The 18,410-nt window shown below is 44.5% G+C and overlaps 1 protein-coding gene across 2 annotated transcripts in view; it reads right to left on the bottom strand.

The window, feature by feature from the left end:
* Positions 1 to 493: 493 nt before the first annotated feature.
* LOC102934983 (epidermal retinol dehydrogenase 2) overlaps positions 494 to 18,410 on the bottom strand; it is a 30,564-nt gene continuing 12,647 nt past the window's right edge. For both annotated transcript variants that reach the window (XM_027834612.3, XM_043539597.1), the window contains 4 exons: positions 8,680 to 8,779; positions 6,454 to 6,598; positions 1,659 to 1,781; positions 494 to 1,025 (listed from right to left, as the gene is read on the bottom strand). In XM_027834612.3, the coding sequence (XP_027690413.1) occupies positions 896 to 1,025; positions 1,659 to 1,781; positions 6,454 to 6,598; positions 8,680 to 8,779 (498 nt within the window). In that variant the 3' untranslated portion in view covers positions 494 to 895. The remainder of the gene's footprint in view (positions 1,026 to 1,658; positions 1,782 to 6,453; positions 6,599 to 8,679; positions 8,780 to 18,410) is intronic.

The following is an 18,410-nucleotide window of genomic DNA, read 5'->3' as shown; positions in this document are numbered from 1 at the left end:
CTGAAAAGGGTTCAGTTGTCTGGAAAGGTTGAGAGCCACTGCCCTATGATACTTCCTCTCTTTTCATAAGTATTTTGACAAGCAGTGAGATAGTTAGTAACATTGACATTTAAAGCATTATTAGCGACATCTGAGTTAGCACCCATTGAAATGCATGGAGCAGTTCACACTTCAGTGCTATCATTTCAAGGTCTCTGCAAGCTTGGACAGACATCTTTCCTTTGGTTGCACTCCAGATTTTAACAGTTTTCTTTGCAGTACAATAGCTAGAGACTTCATTTCGTTTTAAATGAAAGCACAGACTCTGAAGAACGTTTGAAAGGTCTGTATGAACCCCTCAAAACTAGTGCTTTATTGTCCTCCTTGGACATGTCCCTCACTTTGGGGAAACACTGCCTTAGGTACACAGATACAACATGTCAAATTACTGCCTATGCATGGAAGTGAAATATTCTGCAGAACTAATAAGTAAATGCAGTGGCAATGCAACTTTTTCTGTTCAGCCCCGATTATTGTCCTGGAGGAACTACCTTTCACAAGATGAGATTAGGTCAATCTCTCCATGTCCATTAAATCTCACAATCTCTTAGCCATGAGAGCCCATAAAGGTAACAGCTATGATAATTTGTGACCTCGGTACTGAGACAGATCACTACATTAACTTTTATTTGCTTTAATGAATTACGTACATATGTTGAGTGGAGAATATGCCTGTACTGATGGAAAGAAGAGAGAACAGTTGAGGATAAAAAATACTGATTAACAGACAGCTATCAGAACAAGTATGACATCTTTAAACACCTAAAGTATCATATAGAAGAGAATTGATCTAAGGAAGAAATAAACCTGAAGAAATAACCCATTATGTCCATTAACTGTTACACATGAATTTTGATTAGCTGGTATCTGACATCTTCAGAGCAGTGTAGTTTTGGTCCCTTCTCTTCCGGTCTCTGACACCGTCCAGATTGTTGAAAATACCAGCATACTCTACAGCAAGGAGTAGCACTTTCTTAGGTACAAAGCTGAGGAGACAAACAGCATTTCTAGTTAGTCTTGATGGTATTTTTTAACTATCCACCCACTAATTCTAACTAACAAGGAAATAATAAATTAATACTACATATAAACATAAAATCAAATATCTGTCAGGGATGGTCTAGGTATACTTGATCCTGCCTCAGCATGGGTGGATGGTATAGGTGACCTCTTGAGGTCCCTTCCAGCCCTATGTTTCCAGGATATAATACTTTACATCTCCAACATTAGTCTTCACACCACATTTAACAATCCAAGTTTACAGATGAGGAAACAGAAGAGAGAGATTAAGCCATTTGACCAAGAGCACAGAGCTAGTCAGAAGCAATTTTAGAACTTGGGCGTTCCGGACTTATGGCCCTCAAGTGCCTTCTTGCAGATCACACTGTCTTATAACTTGTGAAAATCCTTGAAATAACTTTTACTTGTGTATACATTTATCTGAGAAGCGTGTTGGAGGCAGTAGTTTAAACCACCCTTTCTTCATAGTTCTGTAGGTAACTAGTCTGAAAATTGATAGCCCAGCATCATATCTTATTGCACATTTTTACTAGCTTTGCATTCTGTTTAGATACCAGGTATTTGGTGGTGGGGGGAGGGGAAAGAAGTCCCATTCTTACTTTTTCAAAGAAGAAAGGCAATTGGTCAGAGGCATGAACACATAAAACTTCTCCTCTCGAATTGCATCCACGATCTTCCTGCCTGCATACTCTACATCCAAAATAGGAAGTAAAAGTGGCCTCCTGGTAAAATAGAACATGTAGTTATTACAAAACTGTAAAACTTTACTCCTGGAATCACTTACTTCAAAACTGATAATTTCCCTTCTTCCTCCCACTTCAAATGGAAAGTTTTGCTTCTTGCAAAAAAGTAAAGATCCTCCATTCTTAGGCCAGGTTTTCACTTAACATTTTTGACCTAGTTACATCACTCAGGAGTGCGAAAGATTCACACCCCTGAGCAACATAGGTAAGCTGGCCTAACCCCCAGTGTAGATGATGCTATACGGACCTTCCACAGGTCTTGCATTGACCTAGTTACTGCTTCTCAGAGAGGTGGATTAACTAGTGATGGAAAACCCCTTTCCATTGCTGTAGGAAGCACCTACACTAAGGAGCTAACGCCGCACGCCTGCAGCACCATAGCTGTGCTGCTGTAGCACCTGTAGTGCAGATGTAGCTTTAGAGTCCCCCTGTAAGTAAAATAATTAGTAAAAACTGTTGATAACTGTGAAATTTTACCTAATAAATAGCATTCATACAGGGCCCGTGCTGGAGCCCACTGAAGTCAATGGGAGTCTTGCCCATCGTTTACATGTTCAATGTTTACCAAATAATGCTCTTTTGTGGCTAAGTTGTCAGATCTCTGTATGTGCAAATGCACCCATAAACTCTGGGCAACTGTGTGGGCAATTTATGCACTCACATGCACACAAAGAGGTGACAGAATTTGGCCCCTGCATCAGACTGGTTGCCTTTTATGATCTGATTTTCATTTGGTCTTATCTAAGTACTATCTGTAGCATAACTTCCTCAGCACCTCATCTGCCAACAATGCTTCTTGCCTGCCTGAGTGAGGGCAGTTTGTAATGCCAGCAGGTGTCCACTACAGGCTGATTCAAGAGGAAAATTATATTTCAAGTAGGCCACTGAGTTGATGTGGGTCACTTTGAGATGGAATCTGAAATAGTGACCTGTAAGGCAAGGCTCCCTATCTTGCTACCAAATCCAAGCTAGTCATCCGTGTCTGAGTGCACACAGTGCATGGAGTCCACACACAGGATTACAGGGTTTGTGAATTGTACCTACCCCATAGTGTCTGGTATTATTAGACTATGTCTACATTATGGATCGTATGCCAGCATAGCTATGTTGGCATAGCCCTCTAGCATAGACACAGCCAACACCGAGAGAAGGAGTTTTTCAGTCAGTGTAGGAACACCACCTCCGAAAACAACAGTAGCTACATTGACAGAAGCACTCTGCTGTTGACATAGCTGCATCTACTCTGGTGGTTTTGTTGGCCTAGCTGTGTCAGTCCAGAGTGTATTTTTTCCCCCCACAGCTGTGACTGATGTAGCTACGCTGATATAGTTTAAGTGTAGACCAAGCCTTAGGCACATACATAATTATATCTATCTATTGCATATACCATACATTCGGACCTGTACATTTTTCATTTGTTCCAGTGGATGATTTCAAGTTATCTGCTTCATCAGAGGCAGGGACTAAACCCTGCTGAGCCGTCACTCTTGCAAATATGATGGGGAAGCTCCCCAGCTAGGCTCTTGCTGGAATGTTTGTGTGTCTGACATGGCAGGGCTTTCCCCTAGTTTCCAAGCATACACTGCCATGCCCGGTCTCCTTGAAGTAGGTATATTGTCCAAACGTAAGCAAGTAAAACAAACAAAAACAAGTCAATCCGCTCACCTTATGCTCTACAGTTTCATGGGCTCCCCTCCCAGGGTCTTTGGTAATCCTCCTCCTTGCAGCTTCCCAGTCCCAGCCAGCTCCCTTCTCAGCCACTCCTTGTTCACTAGCTTTGCTCTCAGCCAGCTCTTCTATTCTTCTGGAACAGCAGCTCAGCTCCAGGGCATCCTTTCTGGGCAGCTGGCCGCTACCACAGGAGTTAGCTTCACTCCACTGTGGTTCCTCTCTCCTAGTTACTCCCCCTCCTCCTGTCCTCTGACAGGCCTTTAGATGCCCAGGTGTAGCCGCACCCTTTTTTTTTGGCTTTACTGGCCACAGTTGCTCTGACACAGGGAAGCTGGACCAACTTAGCCTGAAGGGGTCAGTTACCCTGTGACAGCATCCTTCTTTACTCTGGGGGCTGGGGAGAGTGCCCTGGAGGGGAAACTGGGCAGAGCCCCAGACCTGCCAAGTACTACTTCAGCTGCTTAGGTCTGCATGCAGACAGCACACTGAACTGTCAGAATGGTTACTGACTGATGAGCAGAGCCATTGTGGTAGTGCACAGAAAAACCAAGAACAATTGCATTGCTTGAAGCTGCTAGACCAGTGCTTTTGTCTACATTGGCACTGCAATGGTGCAGTGCCATTAGGGTGGATGACATAGTTGTCAGTCTTGCTCAGAGGAAGAACAATCACAATGATAGTGTGAGCACCTGTGCACCATTGGTAGCGATTGTATGTGGCCATATGATGTGTTACAGGTGGCTGGGGGGCTGGAAAAGTGATTGCAAGGCCAATATTCTCTAGTGTAGGAACATCATAAACCAGTACATGTTTAGACTTCAGTGACCATTACAGATGTTTTAAGGGGTGAGTCAAATAAATTTGACTAAGTTCTGTGTTTCGCCGTCCAGAGAAGCAGCACTAAGGCATAGCTCAGGAGGACGGGAGGCAAAGCTGGCTTTAAACCACCTGTGTATTTCTCACATTTTGAGCTGCTCTGAGGGCTGGAATGGCCTCTGATGTAAATTAGAACAGCTCCAGGGCTGCTCTGACTTATGGCAGTCTTCCCAGAGCCATCTATGGGTTACTCCATATCCTAGAACAGACTCAGCTTCCCCTTCTATATGCAACATTCCCCTTCGTCTTCCTGCATACTCCTATATAAGTTTGGGCATGAGTTCAGGCACTAAGGCTTTGTTTATGCTAAAGAGCCTATGCCAGCATAACCCCCTAGTGTAGACACAACGTACATTGACAGGAATTTTTCTACCAGCATTGGAAAACTTCCTCCCTGAACGTCATTAGCTTTGTCAACAGAAGCACTCTTCTGTTGGCATAGCTGTGTTTACACTGTGGGTTTTATTGGCAGAGCTACGTTGCCAGTGTGAAAAAGACACCTCTCACTAACATGGCTAGGCCAGTACCAGTTTTAAGTGTAGACCGAGGTTTAGTGTTCTGCATTTCTCAGGCAGATGCAAAAGTGAAATAAGCTGAAATGAACTCAGGCCACTTTACTTCTTAATTAGAGCATCCACATAGGGCTATAATTCACTTTAACTAATGCACTTTAAATTCAGCTTAACTTCTTGTGTAGACAAGCCTTCGGTTATCAACACACTACCATGCCTAATTTTCACCTGCCTGAAAGAAGTGTCCAGTTCAGGCATTATCCAAAGCCAGTTTAAGTCACTGGGCTTTGGTTCAGGCACTTAGTGCTGCACCTCAATGCACCTTACAGGTAAGTCAGCTGGACCACATACATGCTGAAGAAATGCATTTCTGAGTAAGAGTCCACAGCCAGTAAGACTTTTGTGCCGTCTGTGCTCGTGTCAGTTACTGGTCATGTGTGCTTAAGTGGATTCATTAATCATGGCTTTGTGCACTTTTAAGCCATACAAATGGTATTAAAAAACAAAGCCAACTTTAAAATGGCTGGAGACTGAAAAAATGATTTCTACTGTTTACTAATTATATTTTCATGCACGCTGTGACAGACTGACAATTTCCTGCAATGTCCTGAATGAATTTCATTGAATTAAGTTAAATCATATTGAATTACGTTAATACCTTTGGGGTCCATTATATTAAAAATGCAATTGTGTATGTGTTATTGTAGCATTGTATGTATTTCCATAGGAAGAGTAAATAGGAGAACAGCATGGGCTGATAAAGCAAATGCACTCAGGCTATAACATTTTCAGAGAAGCCACTCCCCTTGAGAGGCTCACATATACTAGTTCAAAATGGATTATCCAGGGACCAACAGACAAAGAAAAGGTTTTTGGATAAATAACTTGGTTTTCAACTGGCTCGGGGCCTTCTTCCTGAGCCAACAAATTGACAGAACCTCTGGTCCACGAAGGCCCCCAATATTTAGGGTGGGGTTGGAAGGACTGGGCAAACTGAGGCCCCATAAAACTGTGCTTGTTCTGAACTCAAGCTGTGATGAACTTGTGATCACAAAGGAAACCTCTGGATGTGGTGTTGAAGGACTGCTGCTGCCAGAGCCCATGTTGGGATTGGGGAGCAGGGGGAATTATTTGGTAAGCTTATTAGCATGCGTCTAGGTTCTCTATTGATTTTAATGTGTTTTCTCTGTAATGTTTTTACCTTAAGAATAAAGTAGGCGTGCACAGGAAGTGTTGTGTGGTACCTTATTACTGCAGCAATTATACCTGTTAACTGTCTCTGAAGAGAAAGCAAACAGGTGTCCTCGGGCGACTTGTCTGTGCTGGGAATAACAGAGTGAAGGCAGAGAACTGTGCTGCTTGGAAATACCTTGGTCAGAAGAGAGAGCTATGTGGATCTCCACACAAGAAATACAACAGCTGGGGAGCTGGAAGCATGAGAGTGGGTGCCCTTGGCTGGACCACTGAGGGAGAATTAGACCACTGAGAGGGCAGTTGCCCTGAATGGTGACAAATGCTAGATCTAAAGCCAACCATTTTTAGTATTCCACATGCAATTGCTTAATATGCAAAATAGAAGAAGTTTTACTTACGAGACACGAATACCCGTGGATAATTCTGTATTTACAAAAGAAGGACAGACGATGGTGGTTTTAATGCCTTTCTTTCCTGCAGCCTGCAACTCAAAAGCTAGTGACTCCAGAAAGCCAATTATTGCAAATTTACTTGCACTATAATCTGTAAAGAGAAGAAAAAAGGAATATTCAAAACACATCATTAGCATCATAGCAAGTGTTACTGCCTGAATTTAAATTTTTAGAATAAAATACTTAAACTTTGATAATAATGAGTTATGTTACACTACTTTCTATTTTGTCAAAGGGCCCAATTGTGCAACCCTTACTCATGTTGGTGAGCATTTATTGATGTGAGTTCAATGGAACTATTCATACAAGAAAGAGCTCACTAGCATGAGCAAGGTTTTCACAACTGGATCATTAGTTTTTCACAGCATAAGATTTATAATCTGACAACATACTCTGACAAGAGTCGCTGAGATGTTGAAACATTTCAGTTTGTTACTGGAGCTCAGGTACAGCACTGGTATGCATGGTAAGAGCATCCTGGATATTTACATGCAAATAACAGACCAAACATCCTATTAGTTTCAGAACACTTGGATCCAGTACTACCCCAAGAAGCTTACACTGGAACAGAAACTCTTTCCTTTGCTAAACTCTAAAGGCACTACCTTCTCAATGCTGCCTTTAAAAAAGAGGATTCCCTTCAGACTCTTCATCCAAAAAACCACACTTTTTCTCTTCCAAGTTCTCATTATTGTATTCTTCCCCTAGCTCACCCATTACTCCCTCAGAATCTCCTTTGGTGTCTCTTCATCCTCAATTCTTTCATGTCCAATTCCTTCTCTTCCCTGGATATATCCTCAGCAAACTCATCTGCTCCCAAGACTCCCCTTATCATTAACCTCTGGTAGCAAGAACTCTCAAATCTAACTAACTCTTGTCCAGTCTTGTGGCTCTAGTTGTCTTAGACATCTTCTCTTGGATGTCCTTCTGCATGTCAAACTTGATCTTTCCAAAACTGAAATTCTCATCTTTCCTACTAATCCCTCCCCATGTCATCTTCCTCCATTACCAATGGCAGCTCCATCATCCTTCTATTGCCCAGGCTTGCAATGTGGATGTCATTAAGGTTCCACAAACATCCTTAATACAGGCTTTTCCTAACTTTTGGTGTTTGTCTTTTCAACTTTAACAACATTCTTTTAACAAGTTTTTTTTAATGAATAAAAAGGAGAAATATTATATTATACACAAGTGTAATATTCCTTTCCCTTCACTTGTGCTAGAAGACTAACTTTAATAAATGACAGCGGGTGTAGTCTTATTCTTTGAAACAGTGTGTTACATGTGCAGGAGTAGCCCCATTTTATAGACAGAAAGATTCTGCCAAATCTAACTACTCAGATATGCTGACAGGAAGTGTAATTAAGTGGCTGAGAGTTAGGACTGTCATGTTAAAGACATGATTACATTCTCAGATTCTCAATGGAGTATGTGGTCTTGCCTAATAGAAGTTGGGAAGAATACAGAATTATTAACACCAATCAATAGAAGAAGCAAGACATGCTCCTAATATCCTGGCTGCTAGCACAATGGTATTTTGAGAGGAAATATGAGAAGCTGGATGATCCATTTTGTCTGTGTGGAATGCAGAAGTGAGAGGTTGGGAAGCATACAACATGTGGATGGTGTGTTCAGAAATTTTAATAGCAAGCTCTACTGAGAAAAACACAAAAGGAAAATGGAGAATTTTAACAGCTTATAACTCATTGAATCAGAATGGATTTTCATGGGGATCATAAAAGGCACCTGTATGACACCAGGACCATCCCCCTACTAAAGTTCTAGTTGCAAACCATGGAGGCAACAGAGCTCTTTGCAAAATGTCAGAAAAAATGATAGTGGGAAATATTAGGCAATGTTCCTGAAGGGATCACTGCTGTGTCCCCTGTGATAATTGAATTATCTGTTTGCTATGGTGCATATTGCTCTTTCTAGTCCGTGACACCTGCAGGGGGCTTGTCTATGCTAAACAGGTATAATCATCATAGTTCTCTCCTTCAGTCTGCTCATAATTTTTACAAATACTTGCAGGTTTTTCATGAGTTTATACTATCTTTGCATAATAGATTAAGACAACGTTCCTTTAAAAAGCTGGATGAGATTTCAGAAGTAAAATGGTTAACTCTGAGTATACATTTACATTAATTCAGAATAGCTCTACAGCACACTAACCTGTCAGTTTATTGGCACCAATAAGTCCAGTTCCACTTGAGATACTAACCAAGTGTCCACGGTTACAGGCAATCATAGCTGGAAGGAAGGCTTTGCAAGTCTATGGAACACATAAGAAACCACACAATTAGGTATCAGTTAAAATTAGTTCATTCTATAATTAGGTTTTACAACTTCAATTACTTTTCAAAGCTTCATTTTTGAAACTAGGAGATATAAGATAAGGACTTTTCAAGGAGTAAGCTTTCCCCTAAAATCATGGAGATTTGTCAGCGCAGAGATTATTCTTATTTCATCCGCTTAGTGTTTCCTTCTGGTTTGACTTTGCAAGACTCACTGAGTGTTTTAAATTAGGTTTCTCCAGTCATAGTGATCCACTAGGGGGAGCTAGAAGCCAACTTGTCAGGCAGACGGAGGCAAAAGAATGGTAATTGCAGGCAGAGAAGGCCTGTTAGCCATGCGGCAATTCTCAAAAAGGGCCATATTTTTGGAGTTTAATGTATCTACCCTAAACAGCCCCACATTACACATCATTTGAAAACTTATTTTATGTACTATGGCAAGACACCTTTCACTTCAGCTGGCTTGGTGTTTCTCCCTCTGGCTGTGGGGGCCTGCTGTAAATCAGTGCCACTCTGGCAGGTTTTTAATTCCTCACTTTGTTTTTTTTTTCAGTATTTACAAGGTGGACTTCAGGGTAGGCCAGAGGAGCTCTCCTGAGCAAAACAAAAAACCAAATTCACAATGCAAAAAGAAATACCTTTCCCTGCTCCCTCTACGTGGCATTGCCTTACTACGCTGACTTCTCGTTGATAGCTCTTCCCCAAACAGAAGTTAACTCTTTCACCTATGGGGAGGGGACCAGTCTTCCACCCAGGAGAAGCCTTGCCTACCTGCTGCAACTAGTCCTCCTGCAGCTTGCTTCTCATCCCTCCCTCACATTAGAAGAGGTTTTTTTTAAGGATCACCAGAGGCCCTTAATTGGTTCAGGCATCTCTAGCTAAGCTAAGAACTTCTTTTCAGATCAGAGGGAAAAGGGCCTTCACCATTCTAGGGCTGATATATCTGCCTTCCATCCTCTCTCATGCAGGCGAGCCATGCTCGCCTTATTGCCGAAAAAGCGGGACCTCCGTGACTTATGGAATTGGTGTCCTGTCTCGCTCCTCAGCACGGACTACAAAGGCAGCCATCTCCCTGCGGCTGGGGTCCGTGCTGGCGGACGTGATCCACCCAGACCAGACCTACACTGACCCGGGCTGTACCATCTTTGATAACCTCTATCTGGTCCGGGATCTTCTGGAGCTTGGGTGTAGGGATGGTCTGTTGTTCGCCCTCCTGTCCTTAGAACAGGAGAATGCGTTTGACAGGGTGGATCATGGATATCTCCTGGGCACTCTGTGAGCGTTAGGCTTTGGACCCTGGTTTGTGGGCTTTCTCCAGGTGCTGTATGCCTCCATGGAGTGTCTGGTCAGGCTCAACTGGACCCTGACCGAGCCGGTCAGCTTTGGGCACGGAGTACGGCAGGGGTGCCCCCTCTCTGGCCAGCTGTATGCTCTGGTGATCAACCCCTTCCTTGGTCTCCTCCGTCGGAGACTGACGGGGTTGGTGCTGTGAGAGCCGGAGCTGCGGCTGGTTCTGTCAGCGTACGCCGACGACGTGCTCCTCATGGTCCAAGACCCGGGCAACTTGGTGTGGGTGGAGACTTGCCAGGGCGTCTACTCAGCAGCTTCCTCCGCCTGGGTCAAGTGGGTCAAGAGCTCTGGCCTGGTGGTTGGGGACGGGTGGCAGGCGAGCTCCTTCCCACCCGTGCTTCAGGCCATCTGGTGGAGCGCGGGTCCTCTGCTCTATCTTGGCACTTTCCTTTCTGCCACGCATCCGGCCAGCCGCTGGAGAACTGGCATGGTTTACAAGGCAGGGTGACAGAGCGGCTCTGGAAATGGACAGGACTACTCCGGTGCCTCTCCCTTCAAGGGAGGGCACTGGTGCTCAATCAGTTGGTCCTGTCCATGCTCTGGCACTGGCTCAACACCCTGGCCCCGGCCCCACATTTCCTGGCCAACCACTGGACGGCGATTCTGGAGTTCTTTTGGCCAGGAGTGCACTGGGTCTCTGTAGAGGTCCTCCACCTGCCCCTGGAGGAGGGAGGGCAGGGCCTGAAGTGCCTACGCACTCAGGTCCATGTCTTCTGCCTCCAGGCCCTGCAGAGGCTCCTTTATGGTGCAGGCAGTCCGGTGTGGAGTGTGCTGGTGCACGCCTTCCTGCGCTGCTTCTGAGGGCTCTGATACGACTGACAGCTCCTTTATCTCCATCCTCTCTTGGCTGCTGTTCTTCTACCAGGACCTGCTCCGGACCTGGAAACTGTTCTCGGTGACCAGGTCCATGGCGGCCACCGAGGGGGCAGATCTCCTGGCGGAGCCCCTGCTACACAACTCCCAGCTCCCTGTGCAGGTGGTGGAGTCCCCCTCGGTGCGCCAGAGGTTGGTCTGGCAGAAGTCGCCAGAGTCGGAGACCTCCTGGACCACAACCGGGGAGACTGGCTGGATCCCCTGATGCTTGCTCAGCACATGGGGCTCTCCAGACCTCATACTCCAGGGTGCATACTTCAGGAGGTGAGGGCTGCTTTACCGCCTGCTGCTCGGGTTTACCTCAACTGGGTTCTGCGAGAGGGCACGCACCACCCACCCTCCACCCCGGGCCCTCTGGACCTTTTCATCGGGCCCCTGCCCCATGGACCCAACTGGCCCCTCTGTACCTTCAACGTGAGCTGGCTGCATGATTTGAGGCAGGTTCTTTTCCAGACCACACCAAGGAAACATCTATACATGCTCGCACTCCACACCCTTCACTTCGTCACCCTTGCATCCCACCCTGACACAAAGTGGCGGGACTTCCTGCCACCTCTCGAAGGTGAGGAGCCCTGGTGGGTCAGCCTATATTCCACCCTGGTTCCGAAGCCCGCCGGGGATATCAGTTGGCGGCTCCTTCATGGGGCCGTGAACACAGGTGTGTACTTGGTGCGGTTTACCCCTGTCCTGGACACCTGTCCCTTCTGCGGCGTGAGGGAGACCCTGGCGCACGTTTACTTGAAGTGCGCCAGGTTGCAGCCCCTATTCCGGCTCCTCAAAAATATTTTGTTATGTTTCTGGTTGCACTTTTCTCCTCATCTCCTTATCTATGCACTCCCTATCCGTGGCCCCACAAAGCCACGGGACCTCCTGGTCAGCCTCCTCCTAGCCCTGGCTAAAATGGCCATCTATAAAACCAGAGAGAGAAGGTTGGTCGATGGGGTGTCCTATTACTGTGGGGCCTACTTCCGATCCTCTGTTCTTTCACGCATCTGGGCAGAGTTCCTCTGGGCGGCGTCTGCTGGCTCCCTTGATGCCTTCGAGGAGCAGTGGGTGCTGTGCGAGGTTCTCTGCTCGGTGTCCCCGTCCGGTTCCCTTCGTTTGACCCTTTGACCTCACTCCTGTCCCTGTTTTTTCATTAGTTGTCCCTCAGAATCCTTTGGTTTCCAGGTCCTGTGGAACTTCCCCTTAGGCTGGGGGGAGGTCCTTTAGCAGTGGGCGGGCTTCCGACCGCCCATCTCCTGGATCCCAATAGGACCACTCTTTTATAGCTGTGAGGTCTGACTTTGCCACAGTATGTTTAGATGAGGTATGATCTGAAGCTGTTAGTGGTGCCGTAAGCCTGCAGGCCAGGTGAAACAATGATACCCAGAATGAGAAAGTGTCATTTTTTTGCACTGTTCCAGAAACACTGCAACATGACTACTGTTTAAGTTAATTTCAACACCTTACTGTGGTGTTTATTGGTCAACCCTACTAAATGACAATTTAATAAAAGACTTTTATTGGTTTTGCATGGGCAAATTTTTTTTTCAGAAGTGATGAAGCTGTTTAGCATGTGGCAAAAATGGTGAATATCAACACTTTGCAATTTGCAAACATGAAATACTTTGACAATTAAGAATATGTGATGTGAAAACATTTCACCAGTGATTATAAAGCTTCTGTGCAGTATTTTTGATTAAAATTTGCTGGCCAGGTCATTCTCACATTGAAGATATTGTACCAGTATCAGTAGACTGTGTGTCCATAGCCTGCACTGCATAATGGATAGATAGAAATGTACGCAAATTCCTAATGCTTCACCATTAGTAAGCTTTTGTACATTCAGCGTAGCTCCTAGTCTGCCTCGTAGAAGGTTTTAATTTGTAATTGTCTATGTATGTAGTACTAGCCTTTGAAATATTCTAGAAACTAGCCTTTTAATTGACTTATGCATAGGTCAGTATTAGAGATGACAATACATAGCTTCATATTATGAATATACAAAAACTATGAGAGAAAGAAGTGGCATAACAAAAGTAGTGAAAACAAAGTCCACCAACAAGTCCTTGCTCTGCATTGAAGAGGGGTGAAGAGCATGTTACAGCTTTACCACCTGTCACGGGGTAACTCACCACACTGTCACCTCCTGCTGGGCGTTTCAGGAATTAGCTCAGTCCCAGCGGGTGCATCCCCGGGTGGTGGTGGCTCTCCCATCCTTGCATCCATCTACAGACCCGTTCTCTCCTTTCTCTCAGCGTCTGCTTCGTGGCACAGCCCTCTGGCCATGTCTCCATCCGGTTTCCCCCCTTCCGGGGGCCTCCTCTAATAATAGTCAAGCTGCTCCTCGCAGCGGCTTGGCAGTCCACCGCTGGGCTGCTCCTTCATCATCTAGTGGGGAGGCCCTGGCCCAGGAACCCTACAAACAGCAGCTTCCTGCTGCCTCTTCCTTCCAGCTCACTGTCTCTATTCCCTGGACCATTTCCCCACAGCCCCAGTTCCTTCTGCTCCTGCCTCTGGCTCCAGTTCCTTTGCCCTTTTCCCAGGGTCTCAAGCCTATAAGTCCTGGCAGCCTGCCAGGAGCCCTCTAGGAAGCCAGTTGTCTCCCTAGGGCTCCCTGCAGCAGACTCCCTCACTCTGGGCTGCAGCTTCCTTTCATATGGGCCAGCTGGGCCCTGATTGGCTAGTCCAGCTGTCGCCCTTATTGTCCGCAGTCGCCATCCTAATTAGCTGTTTCCCCTGCAGCCACTCCTTTGGCTGCCTTGCACTCAGCCTCCCTAGGCTGGTTTTAACCCTCCCAGGGCCAGTGCAGGGCAGGCACTCCATCACACCACCATATCCACAACAATATGACAAACCCATTTGACCCTGAATCACATCCAGAGGCCCTTATCAACATACCTAGTGGAGTATATGTAACATCAGATGTATACGACTCTACTGAAAACAGCAGATGTTGGTGAAGAACAATGGAGAGATTTGTGAGAGGGGCACTTGATTCTGATGGGACATGCTGCTTCTTTAGCCCAGTCAAGAAATCTGGCATCAAAACATTTTCTGACATGACCAAGAAAACCAAATTTAAGTCTGGCAAGGGAAGGACAATCACAGCAACTATCAGTCCAGAAATTTTCTGCAGAGCCCTGTCCTTAGCAAGATGCAGAGATGATATTTCAATGGCAACTGTTCTTAGTCCCTCAATGGGACCTGTGCCTACGACCCTCTTGCATGCTGATGGACCACTGAGAATAACATACAAAACTGAATTAGGACATCAGCTGAAAGCTCAGGCTGAAAAAATCCATGACCTAAGATCATGCAACAGAGAAACTACAGTGTACAGAGATGCTATGGCTGTCATACAAAATGATGGCTGGAGACAAATTCCACACATGTGATGAACTGGCTGCTGAGTACTTGAGGCAGATCCTAAAAGGATTTGACAAAGCCAGTTCTGCAATCAAAGTCTGACCAATATGACAACAGTAACCCTGCGAAAATTGCAGAAAAACAGCACCAGGCAGGATCTAAGGTTGGCTGCAAGAAATATCAGGCGATTGGTGGATGCCCTGTACATCCATGGAAAAAGTTTCCAAACATGGCATCCAACAAGCAGTCACTTGTAAAATTCCTCTGTGAATGTATGGTTCAAAATGCAGCTGAGAGTGTAGAGACATATACAACACAAACACTCCTTCTTGCTGGCGGCTTTTCCAATGGTGAAGTAGCAAAGTAGAGGTATCAAAGAAGCCCCAAGGTTTGTACGGTACTCAAGAGGAAGCGGACACAAGGATGCTCTTCATGCTGTATGTGTTAATACAGCTTTTGGATCTCTTAGGGTCAAAGGAACCATAGTAATGATGTCACCTGATACAGATGTTTTGGACCTTTCTGTTCACTACTTTCCAAAAATGGAACACATGGATAATATGTGGATTGAAACAGGCACCATTACCAGCACATCGGACAAATGTAACTTCATACCTGCGCATGCAGTTTGTGATGCACACACTCCTGACTTCTGCAACATACTTCCTGCTTTACATGCATTAACAGGAGGTGACTGTGTCATCCCTAACTGGTATTTGGGGGGGGGGGCGGAATCTGTGTTTAATGTTGTGAAAACAAAGGAAGCTGACTTCTTCAGAGATCATGCCAAATATGGAGAGTGTGATGGACAATTTCTTCATTAAAGAACTTGGTAGCAGTGCTATATGATTGGAGTGAGAAAGGACAGAAGACTCACAGAGACCTGAATTGCTTGCACCTCAATCTAGCCATCAAAAAAGGACAAGTCACAGGCCAAACTCCTCACCATTTGAGGACAGTTTTGAAGAGCATCTCAAAAGAGCATCTTGGCAAAATAAAGATTTGGATGTCTTCACACATAGGTAAATAGAATATCGGATCGACATTGCAACATGGATGGAAAAATGTGGATGATTAAATGTATTCTTCATGGGCTCAAAGGCACCTGAGCTTCTACAAGACCTTATTTGTGCCTGTACCAGTAGGGTTTGGTGCACAATCAACTGTGTCTGTAGTCAGAAAATCTTGCTTGCACAGAACTGTATACTTGCCAAGGCAATGAAAACGGTGGTAACCCACATATTCTTGACAGATATCATGATGATAATGATGACTAGAAATGTCAAATTATATCTGTACAAAGCTAACAGAAATGAATGCAAATATTTCAAACTGGTCAATTTACTGCGTTTATTGTGTCATTGTGTATCCTTGTTGCTATGGTACCAGTACCACTTGACAGAGCCACATCATACTTCATATTTAAGTAGACATAATAAGCTTTTAAATTATGTACAATGTGGATGTGTGTAGATAGGATACATTAAGTTGACCAAATCGGTGGTGCCTGCCACTCACCTATATGAGGCTATAATTTTCCTACCCATGAAGAGCTCAGTCGCAGCAACCTTCTGAGTAAAAGCTTTTAAGTGTAATAAAGCTATTTTCCATTTTGCCCTTAAATATCAATCAAATAGAGGAACCTGGTAGTCACAGATGATTTTCCACAATCACTAATAGATTCAGTTATGCTCTGGCCTGTTTCATTTCTCTATTTTCCAGCAGGTGGAGACAAAGCAGAACACTTTGCATGACTCCTCTCCAGAACTTTGAAACATGAAGGTTGGCTTCCAACACAGGAAGATGCAGGTTGGATTACCTATTACCAAAATAAAAAGTGCTCTGTCAGACCAAGCATGCCAAAGTTAAATAGGTACAGAGTGCTTTGAAACTTGCAATTACTAATTATTACTCATTCTTCTTTGTAAAGTAAGCACTCTTTGGCAAATCCTCTCCTTCAGCTTCTCCAGGGCCATGAAGGTCAGTGACAGCTGCAGAATCAGTGTGGACCCTCTGCATATATTGGGAGAATCAGTAGTATAGGACCCAGCACAGAACATCCACGAGTCCTACATGCTGGGGAGCTGTGCTCTGTTGAGGCTTATTGCAGTCCAGCACAAAGGGGTGGAGGAAAAGAGGCACAGAGTAAGGAGTTTGCATGGTCTGAGGAGGAGGCAACCCTTGATGGTCTCATAGAATCTGTAAAGTAATCTCTGCTTCTTCTATTACTCAGGCTTTGTGCAGTGACCAGGATTTTTCCCTGTGGAAGAAAATCTTGTGAATATTAATCTGCCAAATCCCAGTGCCCCAATTGGCCAAATTCTCCAGGTATTTTCTTCCCCACCAGGTACCTGCAGAAACATTCTGAGAAGGAATTGTTTGCAATAAGGCTCTGTAGAGAACTGGATCTTTCATTACTGGAAACCAAGCACTGAAGGTGGATAAGTGAGTGTTTTGCTTTGTTTCTACAGGCAGAAGAATGCTGTGAGATGAGAGAGTTCTCTACTGAAAACAATATTAGCACATCTGTGAAGTTGCTTGGTGTTTCTTTCCTTTCTATATGCACATAGAGCCACCACAATTACCTTCTCTATCAAAGGCATTCACTGTCCACATTATTTCAGCTACTGCTGTCACAACATTTTATCTCTGGAGGGCTAAAAGCTTGGAACTATACAGCATGCTTTCCCCCAGTGGCAGCTTCTCGCTGAGCTGGAAGTGTAAATTCCACCTTGAGACATACCCATGCTAGCTCTCATTGAGCCAATGTGCTAAAAATAGAGTGTAGCCATGGTGGTGTGAGACGTGGGAGGGGAGAGCTGCCTGGAGCACGTTTAGCATCTCAGACAGGTACATGCGTGAGTCTGCTTGCCCATCCTGCACCTCACACCACCACAGCTATACTCTATTTTTAGGATGCTAGCTTCATCAGAGCTAGCAAGGGTATGTCTCCTCGAGCTGGAATTTACACCTTCCAGCTCTAATGCAGACAAAGTCATAATTGTCATTGGCTTAGAATGAGAGAAAACTCTTGGATGGGAAGTGCAAATGGCTTCAGTTCTAGTGAACTCAGAAGTAAAGTTACTGATAGTACTATCGACCTCATTCATTCCCAGAGGGCTCAGTTAGGGTGTGGATCAGGGCAGGAATGGGTTGCTGTAGGAGCTGTTACACCAATTCTAAGCCATTGGAGGATCCCCTGTGCTGGGGTGATTGGCTTGTGGCCCCAAAGCCACCATAGCAATATATTTTGTGTAGGTTTTCACATTACAATGTGTCTCCAATGTAAGGGAAGATCTGAGCCTGTGTCTTCTAAAGGTGTTTTCTAATTTTAAGGAGGCAGGGATGCACTGGGAATAAGATAGTTAATTAAATCTTACTTGCAAGTGAATTAAATATAGAGAACGGGAAGTTAGAGAAGTAATGGAAAAATATGAATTGCATATTATTACTTTATTATTAATCACTTTTATTACAATAGCACCTACAGGTCCCAGTCAAGACCAAGGCCCATTGTGCTAGGTACTGTTCAAACTCATAGTGAGAGACAGTCCCTGCCCAAAGAACGTGGGACTAGATTTTCAGAGGTGTTTAGGTGTCTAAAGGTGCAAATAGATGACTACTGGAATTTTCAAAAGTGGCTAAGTGCCCACTAGGAGCATATGTAACTTGCTTAGCTATTTTGGAAAATTTCACTAGGCACTTATTGTTCCTAAAATCTTTGAAAATCTGTCTCTTACAATCTAAATAGGTAAGATACAAAAGCAAGGGGGAAATGAAGTATTACTATCCCTATTTTATTATTGGGAACTGATGTATAAAGAAGTTAAGTAACTTCCCATTATAGGGAAAATAGGGTATTATTTTAAGTAATTAAAATATAGGAGGGGCTCAGGAATAACATTTAATTATTTTTACCTCTATATAGGTTACTCTGGATTGAAGCTGTGAGAAATAAACCAGTTTGGTGCACCTTTTATAAATTTATTAAAAGACTAAGCAAGCAGTTGTAGAACAAATATGAATTTAAGCAAC

Source organism: Chelonia mydas, chromosome 2, assembly GCF_015237465.2.
Source record: "Chelonia mydas isolate rCheMyd1 chromosome 2, rCheMyd1.pri.v2, whole genome shotgun sequence".
NCBI lineage: Eukaryota > Metazoa > Chordata > Testudines > Cheloniidae > Chelonia > Chelonia mydas.
This window is presented reverse-complemented; position numbering and strand designations above follow the sequence as displayed.